Raw genomic sequence first — 23027 nt, forward strand, 5'->3', positions numbered from 1 at the left:
CATGACCCAGAAATTTCACTTATCACTTCATTCACATCCCATTGTCCCATTGAGTATCACATGGCCACAGCTGGCTTTGAGGAAAGCTGGGAAATATAATTAGGTAACCATGTGTCCAGCAAACATTCAGAGTTCAGTCAGGCACAGTGGCTCACACTTGTAATCCCAACACTTTGGGAGGCCAAGGCAAGAGGACTGCTTGAGGCCAGGAGTTCAAGACCAGCCTGAGCAATATGGCAAGACCTCACCTCTGTGAAAACTTAAAAAAACAAAAAACAAAAAAATTCAGAGTTCTATTACTAAAAGAAAAAATAAGAGAACAGATACTGAGAGAAAATTGGCAGTCTAGAGAGAAGATCTGGAGAAACTCCAAAAAATGAAAGAAAATCTAATTAAACTATTTAATTTTAGAACTTGGAGAATTGCGTTATGTGTGTTTCTCTATTCTGTGTTTCCATTTTAGTTTTAAAATAATAATAATTATAACAGATAATTATATAGTGTTTGGTTATGTGCCAGGCATTTGTCTAAGTACTTTACATATATTCTCATTTGAATCTTCATGATTACTCTCCAGTGTAGGTATTTTTATTTTCCACATCTTACAAATGAGAAAACTGAGGCTCAGAAAGCTCCAGAATTTGCCCAAGATCAGGTAACTAGTAAATGGTGGAACCAAATTTTGAATGCAGGTAGTGTGACCGCCATGTGTGATTTTCCTTAGAAATCAGTCTGTGAATAATTTGCTGATTTGATTATTGGGGTTAGTTTTTTTCTTTTACTTTAACATTTATTTACTTCCTCTAGGAGAATTATTTTTTATTTCATTGTTAAGAAAATAATAAAATAATATCAATTTTTGTATTTGTAATACAAATAAAATATAAAAGATATTTGTAATGTTAACTTGGGAAAAATCCCTGAAACATTTTTAAAAGCAGAATTTTATGGTGCCTTAGTTCATTTGTGCTGCTATAACAAAATACCACAGATGAAGTAATTTATGCACTATACACATTTTTCACAGTTCTGAAGGATGTGAAATTCAAGATCAAGGGGTACCAGCATTCAGTGTCTAGAAAGGGCCTTTTTTCTGTGTCCTCACATGGCAGAAGGGGGAAGGCAGAAAAGGCCCAAGTTCTTTAGCTGTAGCCCTTTTATAAGGAACTAATTCATTAGTCACTTCCCAAAAGGCCCTGCCTTTTAACGCTACCACAAAAGAGATTATGTTTCAACACGTGAATTTTGGGGGACATTCAGATCATAGCATGTGGCATTAAGTATATTCACATTGAGAATATGTTTATATTTTTCTGCAGCCATCACCTCCATCCACCTGCAGAGATTTTTCGTCTTCCTTAACTGAAACTGTACCCATTAAGCATTAACTCCCCACTACCCCCTTTCCCCAGACCCTGGCAGTTACTATTCTATTCTGTGTCTCTGTGAATTTCACTACTCTAGGAACTTCATATAAGTGGAATAATAAAATATTTGTCTTTTTGTATCTGGCTTATTTCACTTAGCATACCTTAAAGGATCATCCACGTTGTAGCGTGTCAGAATTTCCTTCCTTGTGAAGGCAGAGTTATATTCCATTGTATATGTATGCCACATTTTGTTTACCTGTGTATCTGTCCATGGACACTTGGGTTGCTTCCATCTTTTGGCTGTTATAAATCATGCTGCTGCGAACACGGGTGTGTCGATCTCTCTTCGAGTCTCTGCTTTCAATTCTCTGTGTTATTTACCGAGATGTGGAATTGCTGGATCATATGGTTTGATTTTTTTAGGAATCACCATACCATTTTCTACAGCAGCTGAACTACTTTACATTCTCATCAGCAATGCGCAAGGGTTCCAATTTCTCCATTTCCTCACCAGCACATTTTCTGTGTTTTTAAAAATAGTAGCCATACGAATGGGTATGAAATTAAAAATGTTATGTTTTGTGTCTTTTACCACAATAAAAATGTCCAAAAGAACTTAAAGTACCAATATTAGGTGCAGTTCTGTCAGTAAAAATAAATACGGATTCGCTATATTCATGAAAAATATATTTTCATTCTAAGTTTATAGCGCCTACAATTTTGTTAAGACCTCATAGTTATCTCCTGAGGTTTAAAAAGTCATAAATTATTTCATGAATCCGAAAAGAAAGAAAAAAAAGCCTATAACACCAAATGGGACAGAAGTTTAAATGCTCCAAAAATATTTGACAATTTTACAAACCTAAAAATACATACAATAATTCTTCCTTTTAGTGCTTCGGATCAAATTATTGATTAGCCTTTGTTTTGTTGCTGTTGTTTATTACTAGGAAAACACCATAATTTTGCAGCAGCTACTCCCACTGCGGGCCAAGGTAGCCAAACTACTCGGTTATAGCACACATGCTGACTTCGTCCTTGAAATGAACACTGCAAAGAGCACAAGCCGCGTAACAGCCTTTCTAGGTTAGTTTTTTTTTTTTTTTTCCTATGACTGTTTTGCTGTACCATGTCAACGGGACAGAAGGCCTCAGAACATAATATGCCTTTGAGGACATCCTACTTTTCATTCATTCGAGAGAAGTATATTGATCACCTATTATGTGTTAGAAGTATGCTTGGTTTTAGGGACTGCTCATTGTTTATATTGCTGTATAGGCCTGGCTTCACTGTATCTTATATCTTGTTTAGGCTCTTTATACTAATTCCTAATATGACATGTAGGTTCTAACAGAGAGTTACTAAAGTTACTGGCATTATTCACTGTTGTCACTAGGGATTTAGTAGTCATAGCATGGCTGCTTATGAATTTGTATAAAATAAGCTGACAAATATGATGTACATAAAAATAGAACATATATAAACAAAAAACATTTAATATTCCAGAAACCACTTGTTAATATACAGAACTAATATAAAATAATATACATAAAAACTATTATCTAATAACTATAATATAAAATAATATACATAAAAACTATTATCTAATGAATATATTAAGGTTTAACACCACAAATGGTACGTATTTGTTATTGTATAATTCACTCATTCATTCATGAGACATTTATGAAATAACTATTCAGTCTTAGGCAGTATGCTAAATAGTAGGATTACAGAAAGGAATAAAACAAGGTCCTTTTTGCTGGGCATGGCAGCTCATGCCTGTAATCTCAGCACTTTGGGAGGCCAAGGTGGAAGGACTACTTGAGGCATAGAGTCCAAGACCAGCGTGGGAAACAAAGAGACCCCAACCCTGTGTCTACAGAAAAATTTAAAAATTAGCCAGGCACGGTGAGACGTGCCCGTGTAATTCTAGCTACTTGGGAGGCTGAGGTGGGAGGATCCCTTGAGCCCAGTAGTTCAAGGCTACAGTTAGCCATGATCACGCCACTGTGCTCCAGCCTGGGTGACAGCGCAAGACCCTGTCTCTGAAAATAAAGATAATTTTTTAAAAAGAGACAAGGTCCTTTTCTCAATGGATTTGTCACTTACTGGAAACAACAGAAGTGTGAACAGGTAATTACTCTACAGTTTGATGCATGATATAAAAGAGAATGGCTAAGAGAGTTAACAGGTTTGTAGAGAATGTTTCCTTCAGTGGTGATTGCATACACTAAAATGTTCCTTAGTAACCACCTGACTAACTTAATTCATTTAAAGGAGTTTTCCTTCTAATTTGAGATTGGCGTATTCCTATGCAAAGTGTCCTCTTGGGAGGCTAAGGTTTGAGGATCCCTTGAATCTGGGAGTTGGAGTCCAGCCTGGGCAACATAGCAAAACTCTCTCGCTCTCTCACTTGCTCGCTCGCTCTCTCTCTGTATATATGTGTGTGTGTGTGCGTGCGCGTGCACGCGTGTGCGTGTGTATACATACATGCACACACACACACACATACATATATGGAAAACTGTATCTTTGTATCCTCCATGAGTTTCCTCATTTCACAGTATTCCTCGGGCTGCTCCTCCATCTCTCACTTTGTGGGGTTGCCTTCTGAACTGCCATGTCCTCTGCCGAGCCAGGCACGTTTATATCTTAACATATGTAACAGAAATGTAAAAAATAAATACATAAGACCATACTCATTTAGCCAAATGCAGTAAAGTGAAAAATTGACCACAGCAATATAATTTGTGGTTCTCAGAACTTTCTCCAGCTGAAAACTGGAATTGCTGTGTCCAGATAGACCTTCATAGAAATGGGGTAATGAGAAACTAAACCCATTGATAGGAATTTCTAGATAACATTGACCACAGGTCACGTCTGATGTTTTTTTCCTAGCTTTCTTAGGAGTCCGACTAACTGCATCGAAGAATAATCATGTACATGACTTTGGCTTCACTGTTGCTTTACTTCCTGAATAACATTCTTCAGTCAGTGTTCTCTGAGATAAACTTGAGCTTTGGTGATGAATTGAGGAACTCATGGCCCAGTTCTGGTGGTGTTAAAAGAAAAAGGGGTGGCCGGGCACGGTGGCTCATGCCTGTAATCCCAGCATTTTGGGAGGCCAAGGCGGGTGGATCATGAGGTCAGGAGATGGAGACCATCCTGGTTAACACAGTGAAACCCCATCTCTACTAAAAAAAAAAATACAAAAAACTAGCCAGGTGTGGTGGCGAGCACCTGTAGTCCCAGCTACTCTGGAGGCCAAGGCAGGAAAATGGTGTGAACCTGGGAGTAGAGCTTGCAGTGAGCTGAGATTGGGCCACTGCACTCCAGCCTGGGCGACAGAGCGAGACTCCGTCTCAAAAAAATAAAAAATAAAAAATAAAAGAGGAGCTAGGACCATAAAATCAATAACCCCAAAGAGCAAAGTGTGCTTCCATAATAGAGCCTGCTTTCCTCCCTCACTTTTTTCCTCCTTTCCCTCTTTCCCCCTGATTTTTCTGTATTGAATACTGCAAAGGAGGAAGCACCGTGCTAAAACACAGGTGGTATTTATGAGTATGTTTGCTCCCAAAAGCAAGTAGATCACTAACTTTTCCCTTTTCCTTCACAGATGATTTAAGCCAGAAATTAAAACCCTTGGGTGAAGCAGAACGAGAGTTTATTTTGAATTTGAAGAAAAAGGAATGTGAAGACAGGGGTTTTGAATATGATGGGAAAATCAATGCCTGGGATCTATATTACTACATGACTCAGACAGAGGAACTCAAGTACTCCATAGACCAAGAGTTCCTCAAGGAATACTTCCCAATTGAGGTGGTCACCGAAGGCTTGCTGAACACCTACCAGGAGTTGTTGGGACTCTCATTTGAGCAAGTGACAGATGCCCATGTTTGGAACAAGAGTGTTACACTTTATACTGTGAAGGATAAAGCTACAGGAGAAGTATTGGGACAGTTCTATTTGGACCTCTATCCAAGGTACTGAGGATCACGTTGTTGGAAGGGACCTTAGGGATTCAGCTGCTACCTACTTTAAGACTCTACTCTTGGCCAGGCACAGTGGCTCATGCCTGTAATCCCAACACTTTGGGAGGCCAAGGTGGGAGGATTGCTTAAGGCTGGGAGTTTGAGACCAGCCTGGGCAATACAGTGAGGCCCTGTCTCTACAAAAATTTAAAAATTAGGTCAAGTGCGGTGGCTCATGCCTGTAGTCCCAGCACTTTGGGAGGCCGAGGCAGGTGGATTGCTTGAGTCTAGGACTTCAAGACTAGCCTAGGCAACATGGCAAAACTCTGTTGTTACAAAAAATACAAAAATTAGCAGGCGTGGTGGTACATGCCTATAGTCCCAGGTACTCGAGAGGCTGAGGTAAGAGGATCACTTGAGCCTCAGAGGTGGAGGCTGCAGTGAGCCAAGATTGCAACACTGCACTCCAGCCTCTGTGACAGAGTGAGACCCTGTCTCAAAAAAATAATAATAATTAAAAATTAGCCAGGTGTGGTAGTGCACACCTGTAGTCCTAGCTGTGCTGAAGCAGGAGGGTCACTTGAGTCCAGGAGTTTAAGGTTACAGTGAACTATTATCATACTGCTGCATTCTAGCCTAGGTGACAGAGCTAGACCCTATCTCTAAAAAAATTAATTAAAAAACAGACACTACTCTTTCATATTTCTCACGTGGGCTTCTTAGTATAGAGATTTAAAATGTGGGTCTGAAGCCAGAATGTCTGGCATCATCATTTACTAGGTAAGTTACTTAATTTTTCTATGCCCCAGTTTTCTTACCTATATTATAGGTCCTATAAAATGGGAATATTAATAGTAGCTGCTTTGTATGGTCATTGTAAGGATTAAATTGGTTAAATACATGCAAAGCATTTAGAAGACTGCTCAGCACATAGCGAAGGCTTAATCAAAGTTAGCTGCTACTATTGTCATTGTCATCATCATCTAGTTTGTGCACTACATTTACTCAATTTAATATTGACCACCACCCAGGCATGGTGGCCCACACCTGTAATCCCAGCATTTTGGAAGGCTGAGGTGGGCAGATCACTTGAGGTCAGGAGTTCGAGATCAGCCTGGCCAATATGGTGAAACCCCATCTCTACTAAAAATACAAAAATTAAACAGGCATCTGTAGTCTCAGCTACTCGGGAGGCCAAGGTATGAGAATAGCTTGAACCCTGGAACCAAGATCACGCCAATACACTCTAGCCTGGGCAACAGAGCAAGACTCTTAACTCAAAAAACATAAATAAATAAAATAAAATTGAGCACCAGAATGTTTATTAGGTAATCTGTCTGCTATTCATCTATGGCCACTCCCTTCAGTCTGGCTGAGAGGCAGCACAGTTTAGTAGAAGTAGCAAAACCTTTGCAGTCAGTCAGATTTGAGTTTGAATGCTTGAGTGACGTAACCTCTTTGAGATTCTGTTTCTTCCTCTGTAATATAGGACTGAAAATCCTTTTACAGGATTATTTTATTCATTAAAGACTATATATGCAAATCATCTTGCCCAGATATCAGTGGTAACAATTACAAAAAAATGTTATAATTGTGTCTGTAGCATGTAATAACTATAGATTCCATAGTGTTTCATCAGACACAAAAGGATTTGGATCTCTTTCTCCCCAGGCTACTTTCTAAAGCAAAGTCAACCTCTTATAATTACTAATCATTTTACTAAATAGATCAAAGTAGAGGATAGTATCCCCCTCATTCAGTAATACATACAGGTTTGTAATCCACTGACTTTGAGTGCTGAAAAGTAGGTTGAGTAACTGTGTCATCCAGTTGGTGGGCAGAAGTGTCTTTAAGTGATTATCCCGGTGTATTAGTCCGTTCTCACAATGCTGTAAAGAACTGACTGAGACTGGGTAATTTATAAAGGAAAGAAGTTTAATTGACTTACTGTTCTGCAGGGCTGGGGAGGCCTCAGGAAACTTACAATCATGGCAGAAGGGGAAGCAAACACATCCTTCTTCACGTGGCAGCAGGAAGGGGAAGTGCCAAGCAAAGGGAGGAAAGCCCCTTATAAAACCATCAGATCTTGTGAGAACTCACTCACTATCATGAGACTGGCATGGGAGTAACTGCCCCTGTGAATCAATTACTTCCCACCAGGTCCCTCCCACGATTCGTGAGGATTATGATAACCACAGCTCAAGATGAGCTTTGGGTGGAGACACAGCCAAACTGTATCACCTGGTGCTTTACGGACTTACTTTCACTTATATTATGACCTAAAAGTAAAACCCTGCCAAATATAGATGAGTCTTACTTTTAACTAAAAAGTGTCAGGATATAGTTTTAACCCAAGAACTCTTTCAGGAGTAATCCTTTAACATTGGAGTCTGCTATAACTGTCCTCAGATTTTCTTTCCAGGGTCAAAGAACAATTCCTGCTACCTCATTCTGCTGTCTCCCTGCCAGGATATAATTAATTTCTTTTGTACTCAGAGATCTGGTCATTGCTACCAGCACCCTGGTATGGGTGGCTGAGTAATCTTTGTGAAAGCAGTGACCTAAAGTTAATGTTTACTTCCTGTCATCTTAGATGTTCTCTTCATGAAGGTAAAAGGGATTAACTTGTTTTATTTGTCTAACTGACTTTTAAAAAGGGTATTCAGAATAGGTTTTAAAAAGACCAGGTACTGGCTGGGTGCAGTGGCTGTAATCCCAGCACTTTGGAAGGCCAAGGCAGGTGGATCACCTGAGGCCAGGAATTCAAGACCAGCTTGGCCAACATGGTGAAACCCTGTCTCTACTAAAAGTACAAAAATCAGGCTGGGCACAGTGACTCACACCTGTAGTCTCAGCACTTTGGGAGGCCAAGGAGGGCGGATCACCTGAGGTCAGGAGTTTGAGACCAGCTTGGCCATCATGGCAAAACCCCATCTCTACTAAAAAAACAAAAATTAGCTGGGCGTGGTGGCAGGCACTTGTAGTCCTAGCTACTCTAGAGGCTGAGGCAGGAGAATCATTTGAACCCAGAAGGTGAAGGTTATAGTGAGCCAGGATCTTGCCACCACATCCCAGCCTATGCAACAGAGCGAGACTCCATCTCAAAACAACAAGAATAAAATTAACCAGCATGGTGGTACACACCTGTAATACCAGCTACTTAGGAGGCAAAGGCAGGAGAATTGCTTGAACCTGGGAGGCGAAGGTTGCAGTGAGCTGAGATCATGCCACTGCACTCCAGCCTGGGTGACAGAGCAAGACTCTGTCTCAAAGAAAAAAAAAAAAAAACAGGTACTATTAGTCTTCTGAGCAAAAGAAAAGGGGGAAAGGACACCTACTCCCAGAATGTAGTCTGATAGCTTTTGGAGAATGAAGTCTGATAGCTTTTGGAGAATGAAGTCTAATAGCTTTTGGAAAGACCATCACGGATGCCACACTATGTAAGGATAGACTAATTGATAGTATAATTTATGCATTTTCCCAGGCTAACTAAAAGCATTCTGTTTCAAAAAGGCCTGTCTGGTTTATAAAAGAAGCTTATTTTATTGTGATTACTGATTCTTTCCTCCTCAAATAAAAGGAGAAACCTTATTGTCTGAAATTCAGTTTTTTATTCCGATTTTAATGAAAAGGCTGCCTAGTGAGTCAAGCTGTATCTTTTATTTCAAATTTGTGTTTCAGCATTGTTTAGTGTTTAATAATCCCATCTTTGAAAAAGAAAAGTAGAACGTCATTAAAATAAATTGGACATTCAGCTGTCGGTGTCACATGCGTTCTTCATTCTTACCTTGAGATTTTTCAACAAAAGAAACTTTGGAGTTCACACAGAATGATAGTGGAGTTATTGTTTGTTTAGCGTTAGGTTTTCCATTTTGGCAAAATAACCTACTTTCTAAAAGGTAAATTAATGTTTAAAAGCATCTCTGGTAACAGATAGGGCTTAATGACCGGAAGAGGCCATGCCAATGTAGTTGCTGGAGGAGAATTTTCCTATCTTGTCAACGCGTGTTTCTGGCTCCTAGGGAAGGAAAATACAATCATGCAGCCTGCTTTGGTCTCCAGCCTGGCTGCCTTCTGCCTGATGGAAGCCGGATGATGGCAGTGGCTGCCCTCGTGGTGAACTTCTCACAGCCAGTGGCAGGTCGTCCCTCTCTCCTGAGACACGACGAGGTGAGGACTTACTTCCATGAGTTTGGTCACGTGATGCATCAGATTTGTGCACAGGTGAGTTTTTTTCCCCCAGTAAACCTGCCAGTTGGTTTTTTAAGAAAACTTTTTGACTGCTGTCAGGTTTCTGCTCCTAACATGTTTTTTTCAGAAGCTGAATGTGTTCAAGAATTTTATAGGCCTCCTGCAAAACCAAAATTTTCCTTCTCCTGTCCTCTTTCACAACATATTTTTACTTGGAGGTTCATCTACCAGTGAAAGAGGTTTCTTGAATAACGGCCTATGGAAAAAGAATAAGACTATCTATAAGGAAAGGTTACAGATACTTTGCTCTTTCCTTGTAATCCTTTTCCATAGGAATTTGGTATAAATTTCTCAGAAAAACTGCGCTGTAATCTCTGTCTTCTGCTTATCAATGCTTTGTTTACTTTAGTGATTTTTCAATCCTCTTAGACTCTTTACTCATTTTTAAATAATAATTTTGTAACATTTCGCTTTACTAACTTCAAATTAAAATCATAGATAATATAACTATACAAAGAATTTGGCAGAGTGGAGGTGTATGTGTGCAGTAGATTAAAACTGATTTTTTATTTCTGAAAATAAAAAGTACATTTATTCTCAACTTTGTAATACAATCCATTTAATTAGGCTCATGCCAGGCATGAACCGTATGAACCTGCTAACATTTAACCATTATTAACATAGGAAAATGTCTAGTTCAGCAATTCAACCTAATAGTTGAAATATACTATTATTGGCCAGGCATGGTGGCTCATGCCTGTAATCCCAGCACTTTGGGAGGCCAAGGTGGAAGGAGTGCCTGGGTCTAGGAGTTTGAGAACAGCTGGGCAACATGGGAAAACAAACAAAAATACAAAAATTATCCAGGCATGGTGGTATATGCCTGTGGTCCCAGCTACTTGTGAGGCTGATGTGGGAGGATCACTTGAGTCCAGGAGGTTGAGATTCCAGTGAGCCATGATTGTGCCACTGCACTCCAGCCTAGGTGACAGAGCAAGACCTTGACTTAAAAAAAAAAAAAGAAAAGAAAACCACCCAAAAAACTGATAGTAACAGAAATGAAGGTACAGTTTTCCTAATTTGAAATCTTTATATGTCTCTAAAGGTAGACTTAAAAAACAACAGTGACAAAAACAAAAACCTTTTTATTAGGATACTTTTAGATTCGCAGAAAACTTGCAAAGACAATACAAGGATTGCCTGTATTGTCCCTCACCCTGTCACCCCTACTTCTAACATCTTCCATTCCAGTAGCACATTTGTCATAGCTAAGAAGCCAGCATTCATACAGTACTCCTGACTGAACACCACAATTTATTTGGATTTTCCTTAATGGTCTTTATACAGAGAATCTTTTTAAATCAGTACAGTGTCCTCACTGAATATAAATGGAAGAAATTTTTGTGTTTTTCAAGTGATAATACTTGGATATGACTATGCAGTAAGACATAATGAAGTATGCCGGAGGTTTGCACTGTGTGGAAGTAATCCTGAATGGAGCGTCAGCAAGTGCAAACTGATTGAAGTGGTTTATGTTGTCAGCTCAAGTCCTAGAACAGTGCTGACAATGGTGGCATGATTTTCCAAAATGATGAACACTTCCTGGGAAACTTCAAAAACAAGTAATCTCACTTCGATTTACACAGTAGATCCTAGTACTTGTAGTCTTAGAAATTAAAATTGTGTAAAAAAATGCTTCACAAGGTTAGGCATAGCAGCTCACACCCGCAACCCTAGCATGTTGGGAGGTCGAGGCCGGCAGATCGCCTGAACTCAGGAGTTCAAGACCAGCAACATTGTGAAACCCAGTCTCTACAAAAAATACAAAAATTAGCCAGGCATGATGGCACACACATGTAGTCCCAGCTACTCAGAAGGCTGAGGCAGGAGGATTGCCTGAGCCCAGGAGGTCGAGGCTGTGGTGAGCTGTGCTCACTGCACTCCAGCCTGGGTGAAAAAGTGAGACCCTGTCTCAAAAAAAAAAAAAAAAAATGCTTTGCAAAAATATGTACAGTGGGGTTAGTTTCTCGGCTCAGTTACTGATAGTTTTTTTCATTTATGTGAATAGTCCAGCAGAGAGTATGAATGACAAGCAGGACATGGAACAGTCTTTTTGTTGTCCCAACATGCGCAGAATCAGTCCTGTGCATCCAGCATCCTTATATCCCAGAGTAGCCCTAATCATTGTAATAACCCAAAATGTACCCATTCATTTCCAAAATGCTTCTGTCACCTTTGTTTAAAAACTGTTTGGTTCTTTCAACATTTTATCTTTTATCCTGGTGCTTCCATCTTTTGTTTTAAAAAACAGAGGGGAATAATATATGAATATGTCCAGAGAAATGTCCTGATATAACCATTTTTAATCTCTCTTTAATCCAAGGAAAATAAATCTTTCAGAATAATCTAACCTTTCTTTCTTAGGTGATTTTAAAATCTATTATCATAGCACTGACTGGACATGGTGGTTCATGCCTGTAATCCCAGCACTTTGGGAGGCCAAGGCAGGAGGATTGCTTGACCCCAGGAGTTCAAGACCAGGCTGGGCAACATGGCAAAAACTCATCTCTACTAAAAATACAAAAAAATTAGCTGGGTGTGGTAGTGTGGCTAGGCTTCGCAAGGCTAGGCATGGCAGCTCATACCCACAACCCCAGCACTTTGGGAGGCTGTAGTAGTCCCAGCTACTTGGGAGGCTGAAGTGGGAGGATGGTTTGAGCCTGGGAGGTGGAAGTTGCAGTGAGCCAAGGTTGTGCCATTGCACTCCAGCCTGGGCGATAGAACCAGAGCCTGTTCAAAAAATAAATAAAATAGGCCAGGCTTGGTGGCTCATACCTGTCATCCAAGCACTTTGGGAGGCCCAGGCAGGTGGGTCATCTGAGGTCAGGAGTTCAAGACCAGCCTGGCCAACATGGCAAAACCCCGTCTCAACTAAGAATACAAAAATTAGCCGGGCATGCTGGCACATACCTTTAATCCCAGCTACTCAGGAGGCTGAGGCAGGAGAATCGCTTGAACCCAGAAGGCAGAAACTGCAGTGAACCAAGATTGTGCCACTGCACTCCAGCCAGGGTGACAGAGTGAGACTCTGTCTCAAAATAAATAAATAAAGTCTCTTGTCATAGCACTAGGATCCCTGAAATATTTATCATGTGGACCTTCTATCAATATCCACACTGTGGTTGACATTTCCTTTAATTAGGATAACTCCAGTTTGTATTTAAAAAACATTTTTATAATTTAGAAAAGTCAAAAATATTTTCTTAATTTTAAATTTATGGTGTATTACTTATCCAAAATCCAGTTATATATTTGTACATAGATTAATAATGACCTACTTTTAAAATAGTAGATGCTCACATTTTTGGATCTGAGGACCCTATGAAAATCTGATTTATGCTGTGGGTACCTCTTGTAGAAAAATACACCTACAAATATGCGTAAAATTCCAAAGGGCTCACAGACCCCTCAAAGCCCTCACCGTAATGAATCTCAAGTTAAGAACTCCTGAGTTATAGCAGTTTCCTTCTTACTTGGTTATTTCATAAGGAAGCATTTTGGTCTTTTAATCACATTTATTAAGATAATAGTGATCTTCAAATAGGTTTTTCAATGCTGTTGATGCATGTTCTTTTTTCAGGCACAGTCCTCTTATAAACTTATTATCATATGCTTGCCATGTATTTGGTCAGTTCTCCACAACTCATTCCATTGTTCCCATTATTTCTTACATTAATCATGATCTTTTGAGATAGTCAATTTAGTACTGGAAAATCTTTTTTGGTACTCTGACATTTTAGAGCTGTCTGACTCGTGACTGAACTATTAATATATATATTGCATTCACCAGCTTAGTGTGTCTCTCTTGAAACAGTAGACATATTCAGTTCTTAAGTTTTGCCTAACCTCATCCATGAGCACAAAATGTGTCATACTGATGAATAGTGTGTTGGTACAATTCTTTGCTTGGTCATATCTTCATGAGATTATCTTTGAAAAATATCTTCTTGTCTATTAATCCTTTCAGATAGCCTGTAATATTTTAAGAACTTTTAAGGTCATCACCAGTGATCACCACTTTTGTTTTTCGTAGGCACCAGTCCATATATTTGCAAATTTATAATTTGAAAGCCTTTTGTACTGACCTAAAATAGATGATAGTGAATATGGAGATTGACAACTTCTATGTTCAGTAATACTTCTAGTTTACCTGAGAAATATATAGTGAATTAAAAATTTGCCACATATATTCAGTAGATTGGTTTTAAGAAATGGCAGCTCAGTGTTTGAGCTCTCCACTGTGGCAGTTGGCAGGTTTCATGACTAGAAGAGCTTGTTTGAGCTTGTCATCGTAATATTTAAACATGTTGGCAAGAACATCTAGTTTTCAAACATGTAGATGTGCTAGATCAATATGTCTACTATCTCATCATTCAGGACATGAGTTTCACTCGTATTACGTTTACAGGGTAGGTAGGTAATTTTGAAGATAGCAATCAAGAGGTGATATCTCTAGTATCTGTTTCTGTTGCATGGCTTTATTGTGCTTTGAGCTGTCAGTAATCACTGGCCTTTGAACTTATGTAAAGTAGTAATGCCTCTTAGCCTCCATTGTGATGTCTGTGTTATGTTGTACGTTAAGAGCGGTGATGAATTTTGAATTGTAAAGATGTCATTATTCTATGGAAACACATCAGAATTACACTAAAGCCTTCTTAATTAAATGTGAAAGGGATGGGCAGAGGAACTTCAAATTATGTGACTTGAAATCATTAATTTGGTTGAAAACTACTAAACAAAGCAGCTTGTCTGCTCTAAATATTTAGATTAGATACTGCTGTAGATAAATGTACCCTGTATTCGTCAGAAAGGCACCCTGGTCTTATGGCAAGAGCACTGGATCAAACATCATCTGTGTATCTGTGGGCCTGGCTGTGTGACTTGGGGAAAGTTATTTAAACTCTTTGAACCATCTCATTCTTCTTATTCAGAAAATGGGGACAACAGCAATTCTATGTACTTCCCTGGATGGTTGGTAGAATTAAACCAAGCAGTATGTGAAAAGGCACTTGGAAAAGCATAAGGTGCCATGCATATGTGAAGTATTCTGAAAACTATGCTTGTGTAATTCAGCTCTTTTGAGATCAATATACAACTCAAAACTAGAAAGCGGGGGGAAAAAGACCATTTGCCGTAAGACAATTTACTGCCACTTAAGGTTCAAAAGAATTCACAAATGCTTACCTTCAGTGGGTTTTGAGTGAAGATCTGTGGAAGGTGATTGGAAACCATCACGTTTGTATTTGGTTCTGTTTTGTTTTCATGATTGCTGCCTACTTAGAAGTTTTATTCCTGAAACAGTAACAGAAAGAGCAGCTTGGAGTATTGGAAGTGATGGAGGATCAGCTAAAGACCTGTGTGGGTATATTTATCTTCAGTATTAACCCTCAGGAAGTGAAAGACAAACCAGGTTAGACCCGTCAAGACCATACCTAGTCAGGCAGAATATACAGGCTGAGAAGAAGATAGGCTTTACATTCATTCATTCATTTTTATCTTCACATTACGCTCTGAAGTAGATGGGTACTGTTATTGTGCCCATTTTCCAAGTGAAAAATCTGAGACATAGAAGGACCTGCCCAGGGTCTGATAGTCATGACCTAACTACTGTACTTTATTACCTAGTTGTGCTCCCATTCCATGCACTGGAGACAACACTATTTCATGGTCTGAATTTGGTCTTCCAAATGTGTGGTCCCGTTGGATGGACTTCCTTCTCCTAAGTTTATTAAATGAGACTCTGCTAATGTAGAATGAATGCAAATGTGGAATGGATGCATTTATTTATTTCTAGGTTTCCCTCTGTGCGAGTTGACCATTGAGGTTTCTGTCCTAAAATGCAGTGAACTTCCTATCGTCAACCTTGTGGCCTCTGCTGTCACCCTGTCTCCCTAGCCCCAACTCCTGCACACTGTTACAGTTTATGACTTTTACTTTAGATGTAATTTCTTTCAGGATCTTCTTTTTGTTATTTTATTTGTTTGCTTTTACATATACAAACAGTACATACATGTGAAAATAAAATAAATGAAGTCATAAACCAAAATATGAATGTATTAACGCGTAATGTTCATTTGGGAATGTGCTTATTTCTTTCATTTGCTTAGTGCATTTTCTACATGTATTATTTTTTAAAAATCAAAAATATTTTTAAAATATTTTTTTAAACATCTCTAAAGAGAGAGATGTTTAGTTTTTTGTTTGTTTGTTTGTTTTTGGAGACAGGGTCTCACTCTGTCACTCAGGCTGGAGTGCAGTGGCACAATCATGGCTCAATGTAGCCTCCACCTCTCCGGGATCAGTTGATCCTACCACCTCAGCTTACTAAGTAGGTGGGACCACAGGCGTGTACCACTGTACCTGGGTAATTTTTGTATTTTTTGTAGAGATAGGGTTTCACCATGTTGCCCAGGCTGGTCTTGAATTCCTGGGCTCAAGCAATCTGCCCATGTCAGGCTCCCAAAATGCTGGAATTACAGACGTGACCCACCATGCCCAGCTTATATAGTTATTTTAAGAAACAGAATTATTGATTATCTATTGTGTCTGACATGTCATATGTATGGTAGGATGCAGTTCAAAAGAAAGAAAAGTTAGAGTGTATTGAATGTTTCGAATTTAGCTTGAGGACATGAAATGCAAAAAATAAAAAATTAAAAGCATAATAAGTAAAATAATAAAAGTAGAATTTTAAGTATTGAAAAAAGGTAGAGAAGTGAGAAGTTGAGGTCAAGTCAAGAATGATAACAAGAGAAAATATCTTTGAGTTGTTTAAGTTTGAATCTTCTTACAGAAACATTCTCCCCAGGGCTTCATCCATTTCACAGGTATTTTTTGGACATCCTCTACTTTCGGTGCTGGATTTGGGAAATACAATGGTGAATAAAGCATACTCTCTAGCATTTGAGTTTGAATAGTACCTTTATTTGTTTTCATCTTGAAAAGAAGCAGTTTACATAAGATGTACCTGAACAGGAAGGTATAGCTAGTTTGGGAGCCAGCCTCTGAACTTAATATGCAGAGTATTCAAAACTTCTCCAAATTATGTTATTTCCTGGGTCCTTTAAAGGTTGATGGTAATACTGAACTGTTGAACTATAGGGAAGTTGTGAAGATAAAGAAGGATGTCATCACATTCTCTTTATTACTACTATCATTTCCGGTGTTGACTCAGTATGTGTGAAGTTAAAACTATGGCCTTTTAATCATCTATTTATGGCACAGTCTAGTAGATAGTGCTCACTTTTTTAAAACAAAATACCTTGCCTTGTTATATAAACTTCTCCATCATCCCTGGATTTAGGGATAGATTAGACAGGCCAGGATGTGGAATGACTGCTAAGAAATCAATACTGGATCACCTCAGACAGCCAATGTCAGGTCTCCTGAGGCCTGTCCTTTTTCATGAGCACAATACACTTATTGATTTCAGCAACTGCCTTTTCTTTGAGTTGGGATTTGCTATCATGAAAATAACACTTAGTTGTAGCCATTAAAAGCAATTGGTCTCTTAATTCGAACAAGCACATGTAAGATTTTGGCCTTTAAATACAGCAAAAGCTCATAGGACTTCTGAAGCTTCAATTTATATGATTCTGCTCCTGCTGTTACTGCACTGTAGGAATTGCAAAGTTAATCTCTATAGCATCAAGTTATCTGTTGTAAAAATCTGAAACAGAGTACATTTTAGACATCCTATTGTTCGTTTAAAAGATAGTAAAGAAGGCCGGGCACGGTGGCTCACACCGGTAATCTCAGCACTTTGGGAGGCAGAGGCAGGCGGATCATGAGGTCAGGAGATCAAGACCGTCCTGGCTAACACGGCGAAACCCCGTCTCTACTAAAAATACAAAAAATTAGCCAGGCATGGTGGTGGGCGCCTGTAGTCCCGGCTACTGAGGAGGCTGAGGCAGGAGAATGGCATGAACCCGGGAGGCGGAGCTTGCAGTGAGCCAAGATTCTGCCACTGCACTCCAGCCTGGGCAGCAGAGCGAGACTCTGTCTCAGGAAAAAAAAAAAAAAAAAAGATAATAAAGAAAGCTCTCTTACTTATTTATTTATTTATTTATTTTGAGGCAGGGTCTCACTCTGTTGCCCAGGCTGGAGTGCAGTGGCGTGATCATGGCTCACTGCAGCCTCAGCCTTCCAGGCTCAAGCGATCCTCCCATCTCAGACTCCTGAGTAGCTGAGACTACAGGAATGCGCCACCATGCCCAGATAATTTTTTTGTAGTTTTTGTAGAGACGGGGATTCACCACGTTGCCCAGGCTGATCTTGAACCCCTGAGCTCAAGCAATTCTCCTGCCTCTGCCTCTCAAAGTGCTGGAATTATAGGCATGAGCCATCGTGCCTGGCCAAAATCGTGTATTTAGAAGACTATCTTCCTCTCAAGAACTTCTGACCAAACAGGAGTCTAAGTTTACATTGTTTTCTAGGCTTTTATTATCTAAATATTTCCTGCAGCAAAAAATGCCCTAAAATTCTTTGAAGTGTCAGCTACAAAAAATATTTCTTAATTAGATTATTTTGTATGTTTTTTACCACTTTATCTGGGAAATACATTAGCATCAATAGTTATCATGGCCCATAAGCAACTATTATCAACACCTTCAAATTGTTCGCATTGATAACTATATGAAGTACTTTTTTAGGATTCTTTGGATTATAGTTTAAAAACTGGGGAATGGTATTTGTTGGCTGGTCAACAGTGAGTAATGGTTCAGCACCCATGCTGTTTTGTATAAGATCCATTAGGCTGCTAGACTGTAAGTCTTACCCATGGTTTCTGTGTGGACATACACAGTGGCTGACTGTGCATTCCTTTCTCTTGAGAATTCAGTTGTTGCTGGAAATTGAGTTTTCAAATTTCGTAGGTTCTTTGTCCTCCTTTTTTGAAAAATATTTAAATGATGTTGTCCAAAGGGCTCACAGAGAAACAGCATGACCAACTTTCGGGAAATTAGTAAGCAGTAGGGTTATTTTTAGCTTTTTCTCCTTACAAACATTTCCTTTTGTTCTTTAGAAGACATTGTTGATCTTTCATTCATTTGCTGTGCTCTCTCCACAGCTACAAAATGGCTTTTGAATAGAATAAGCCCTCTCTTCTGTACTCTGCATGACATAACTGTTTTTATTTTATTCAATTTTTCTCTAACTCATGAATTATTCATTTGTTTATGTTTTTTTCTGGATACTGAATACTCCCCTACACACACAAACACACACACACACATTTTTGTTGTCATTTGGAGTTGACTTCCTTCCTCATATGCAACTAATGACTGAAAAATCTTCATACAAGCAGGATATACAAAGTCTATATTTTTGTCAGTATATCGTATGGTAGTGGCTGATGGTGTGATTTGGCCTTTATTTGCTGTAAGTATCTATTTAAAAACCATCACCTTGAGAAAACTGTGCAGTAGTGTCACAGGATCCTTGGGGTGTCACATCACCAGCCAGAAACCTCTGTGACTAGTGGTGCCTTTGCCCAAGTTTTGCTTGGGCCCACTGGGCCAACTCAGCCTAGCAGGCTGTGCTCAGCTTGCACTACTGGCCTGGATCCCATGCCTGCCAAGGGCAAGTGGAGTGACGAGGGGTGCATGAGTGAGCAAGCTTGGGGTCCAACCACTGTACACAGCCAGGCATGCTGGCTATGGCAGTGCAAACAGCTCCAGGTGCTGGCACAGGCGCTAAAGGCAAGGCTGCCTACAAGGCTGCAGCTGGACCAGGCGTACCACAAGCAGCTTTCACAGCTGGCACTAGGGAACACAGTGGCACCCAGAAGCTTAGAGACGCTGGGAACCACAGAGCCCAAAAGAAGATATCATAGCCCTGGCTCAGGGAGCTCCTGGGTCTGAGTTCTCTGAAGGGCCACAACTCTTCTCTCCTTGTTGCCCACAGCATGGCGAGCAAGGGGCATGTTTCAGTCCTGTTTGTGTTACAGCCCTTTAGGCCCCACCATTCGGCAGGTCCTGAGTTCCTGTCCCGTGCCCAGGAAGAAGGAGGTACACAAACAAGTGGAGAGTGAGCAAGGCAAAGAGGAGCTTTATTGAGCAAAATAACAGCTCAGAGAACATGCACAATGGGTAGTTCCTGTCCACAACCAGGGTGTCCCAATGTGAGTGTTCAGCTATCAGCAGAGTAGACCCTGTAGTGGGTAGCTCCTCTCCACAGGCAGGACGTCTGTAGAGGGTTCAGCTTTCAGCAGAGAGGAGACCCTGGGGTGGGTAGCTCCTCTCCGCAGCTGCTTGTCCCACTGTCTTTTCAGCTGTCAGCAGAGGAGACCCTGGGATGTGTAGCTCCTTTCCACAGCTGATCATCCTGATGTCTGCTCAGCTGTCAGCAGAGAGGAGACCCTGGAGTGGGTAGCTCCTCTCTGCAGCTGGTTGTCCTGACATCAGCTCAAGTCTGGCTGAGTCCAGTGTTTTTATGGGCTTCAGAGGGGAGAATGTGCAGGCTGATTGGCCTATGGGTGGGCCCAAAAAAAGCACCTTAAGTTCCCACTCTGGTCCGCAGGACTGGCATCCTGGCCCCCAGCCTTCAGGCCTTCCCCGGCTTGAAGGTAGGGCTTCACCAGGGACCCACCCCTTTCTGCCCAGGAACCTGTCTGCCTGCTACCACTGTTTATGGTACCCACGCTGTTCATGCAGAGGGGTGCCTGCAGGCCAGTGCCAAGCTGTGCTCAGTTCCCCCCTCAACTTCCCTCCCATGCTTGTCAGTGCCCAAAGTTCAGTAGGGGCTGAAGCAGCAGGGGGCTAGCATGTCAGTGCTGTCCTGAGCATACACACACTTGGGCAAGTTGTGACAGTGCCTGGGCTTGACCTCAGCTTTGCTCCAAGATCAGATCAGGTCCTGCTAATGGGTGGGGGGAGCTTCCTGGGACCCTGAGAGTACAGAGATGCTTGGGTCCACAGCCATGGCTGGGTAGCTGCAGCTACACCCAGGAGGGTGGGGCTCCTGCCTCCTCCAAGCCCCTAAGAATACAGGGATGCTCAGGTCTGCATCCATGGCTTAGGCAATTTCAGCTGTGCCCAGGAGGGCAGGGCTCCTGCCTGCTCCTGGCCCCCAAGAGCACAGGCATACTTGGGTCAGCAGCTACGCCCAGGAGGGGAGGCTCTTGCCCTGCCAACTCAGAAGGGGGAAGGACTTCTGCCTGTTCCTGGCTCCTGCCAGCCGCATGGAGCACACAGCCCTAGCCACGCTTCACCTACTGCAGCCAAGATGGGCCACCACTGACATCAGTAGTATTGGAGAATCCCAGGTTCAGGACATATGTTACAAAGGCTGGTCTTTACACTTCAGCTTCATGTTTGATCTTTGAAAAATCTTCCAGTATAAAGAAGTAGTCAAATTTCTAAGGAAGCACACTGAAAACTCACTTTAACTCTTCACATAAAGGAGGGTTTGATATAAGACTTTTGTATTTTAGATCCCATCCAAAAGGATTTAGTCATTTTGTAATATCATCATTTAGCCTTTTTTTTTTTTCATTTTACTGTAAGATACGGAGACAGTTAGCATTTGTGGTTAAGATTGTGGGTTATGAAGTCAGACTGCCTGGTTTCAAATTGAAGTTACATCATTAATCTCTGTATGCCTTAGTTTCCTTATCTTGAAAAAGGAGATAATAGTTAGTTCATACAATTATTTTGGGATTTAAATCAGATAATCCATGTAAAGAGCCCATGATATAAGCACACCTCATTTTATTGTCCTTCACTTTATTGTACTTCAGATACTATGTTTTTTACAAACTGAAGATTTATGTCAACCATGCTTTAAGCAGGTGTGTTAGTGCTGTTTTTCCAACAGCATGTGCTTACTTCATGTCTCTGTTCACATTTTGGGATTCTCACAATATTTCAGACTTTTTTCTTTGTTTTTGAAGGAGTCACACCCTGTTTCCCAGGTTGGAGTCCAGTGGTACAGTTTCAGCTCACTGCAACCTCCGCCTCCCGGGTTCAAGTGATCTGCTGTCTCAGCCTCCTAAGTAGCTGGGATTACAGGTGCATACCACCACTCCCAGCTAATTTTTTTGTGTGTGTGTGTTTTTAGTAGACATGGGTTTCACCATGCGGACCAAGCTGATCTTGAACTCCTGTCCTCAAATGATCTGCCTAACCTGCCTACCTCGGCCTCCCAAAGTGCTGGGATTACAGATGTGAGCTACCACACCTGGACAGCTTTTTCGTTGTTATTATATCTGTTACGGTGATCTGTGATCAGTGATTTCCTTTTTTATTACATAGAGACAGGGTCTTGCCATGTTGCCCAAGCAAGTCTGTCAGTGCTATTTTTCCAACAGAATGTGCTCAACTTCATGTCTCTATGTCACATTTTTGTAATTCTCACAGTATTTCAGACTTTTCCATTATTATTATATCTGTTATTGTGACCAGCAATCTTTGATATTACTATTGTAATTGTTTTGAGGTGCCACAAATCATGCTCTTATAAGACAGCGAACTCAATTGATGAATGTTATATGGGTACTGACTGCTCCACCGAGCCATTTCTCACCCCCTCCTTTGGCCTCCTATTCTCTGAGACTCAACAATGTTGAAATTAGATTAGTCAATAACCCTACAATGACCTATAAGTGTTCAAGTGAAAGGAAGAGTCATAAATCTTTTGCTTTAAATCAAAAGCTAGAAATGATCAAGCTTCATGAGGGAGGCATGTCAAACGATGAGATAGGCCTCTTGTGCCAGTCAGTCAAGTTATGAAACAAAGGAAAAGTTCTTGAACATTATTAAAAGTGCTACTCCAGTGAACACACAAATAATAAGAAAGCAAAATAGACTTGTTGCTGATTGGAGAAAGTTTCAGTGGTCTGGATAGAAGATGTAACCCGCTACAACATTCCCTTAAGCCAAAGTCTAATCCAGAGCAAGACCCTAACTCCCATTCTATGAAGGCTGAGAGAAGTGACGAAACTGTAGAAGAAAAGGTGGAAGGTAGCAGAGGTTGGTTCCTGAGGTTCAAAGAAAGAAGCTGTTTCCATAGCATTAAAGTGCAAGGTGAAGCAGCAATTGTTGATTTAGAAGCTGTGGCAAGTTAACCAGAAGATCTAGTTAAGATCATTGATGAAGGTGGCTATACTAAATGACAGATTTTCCATGTAGATGAAATAGCCTTCTATTGGAAGAAGATGCCGTCTAGGACTTTCAGGAATGCTAGAGAGGAGATGTCAATGCCTGGCTTGAAGGCTTCAAAGGACAGGCTGACTCTCCTCTTAGGGGCTAATGCAACTGGTGACTTGAAGTTGAAGCCAATGCTTATTTACCATTCTGAAAATTCTAGAGTCCTTAAGAATTATGCTGAATCCGCTTTACCTGTGCCCTGTAAATGAAACCACAAAGCCTGGATGACAACACATCTGTTTACAGGATGGCTTACTGACTATTTTAAGCCACTGTTGAGATCTACT

The 23027-nt window shown here is 40.5% G+C and overlaps 1 protein-coding gene across 18 annotated transcripts in view; it reads left to right on the forward strand.

The window, feature by feature from the left end:
* NLN (neurolysin) overlaps positions 1-23027 on the forward strand; it is a 103209-nt gene that overhangs the window by 57340 nt on the left and 22842 nt on the right. For all 18 annotated transcript variants that reach the window (XM_005557031.4, XM_073993524.1, XM_073993521.1 and 15 more), the window contains 3 exons: positions 2321-2456; positions 4990-5356; positions 9367-9568. In XM_005557031.4, the coding sequence (XP_005557088.1) occupies positions 2321-2456; positions 4990-5356; positions 9367-9568 (705 nt within the window). The remainder of the gene's footprint in view (positions 1-2320; positions 2457-4989; positions 5357-9366; positions 9569-23027) is intronic.

Source organism: Macaca fascicularis, chromosome 6 (assembly GCF_037993035.2).
Source record: "Macaca fascicularis isolate 582-1 chromosome 6, T2T-MFA8v1.1".
NCBI lineage: Eukaryota > Metazoa > Chordata > Mammalia > Primates > Cercopithecidae > Macaca > Macaca fascicularis.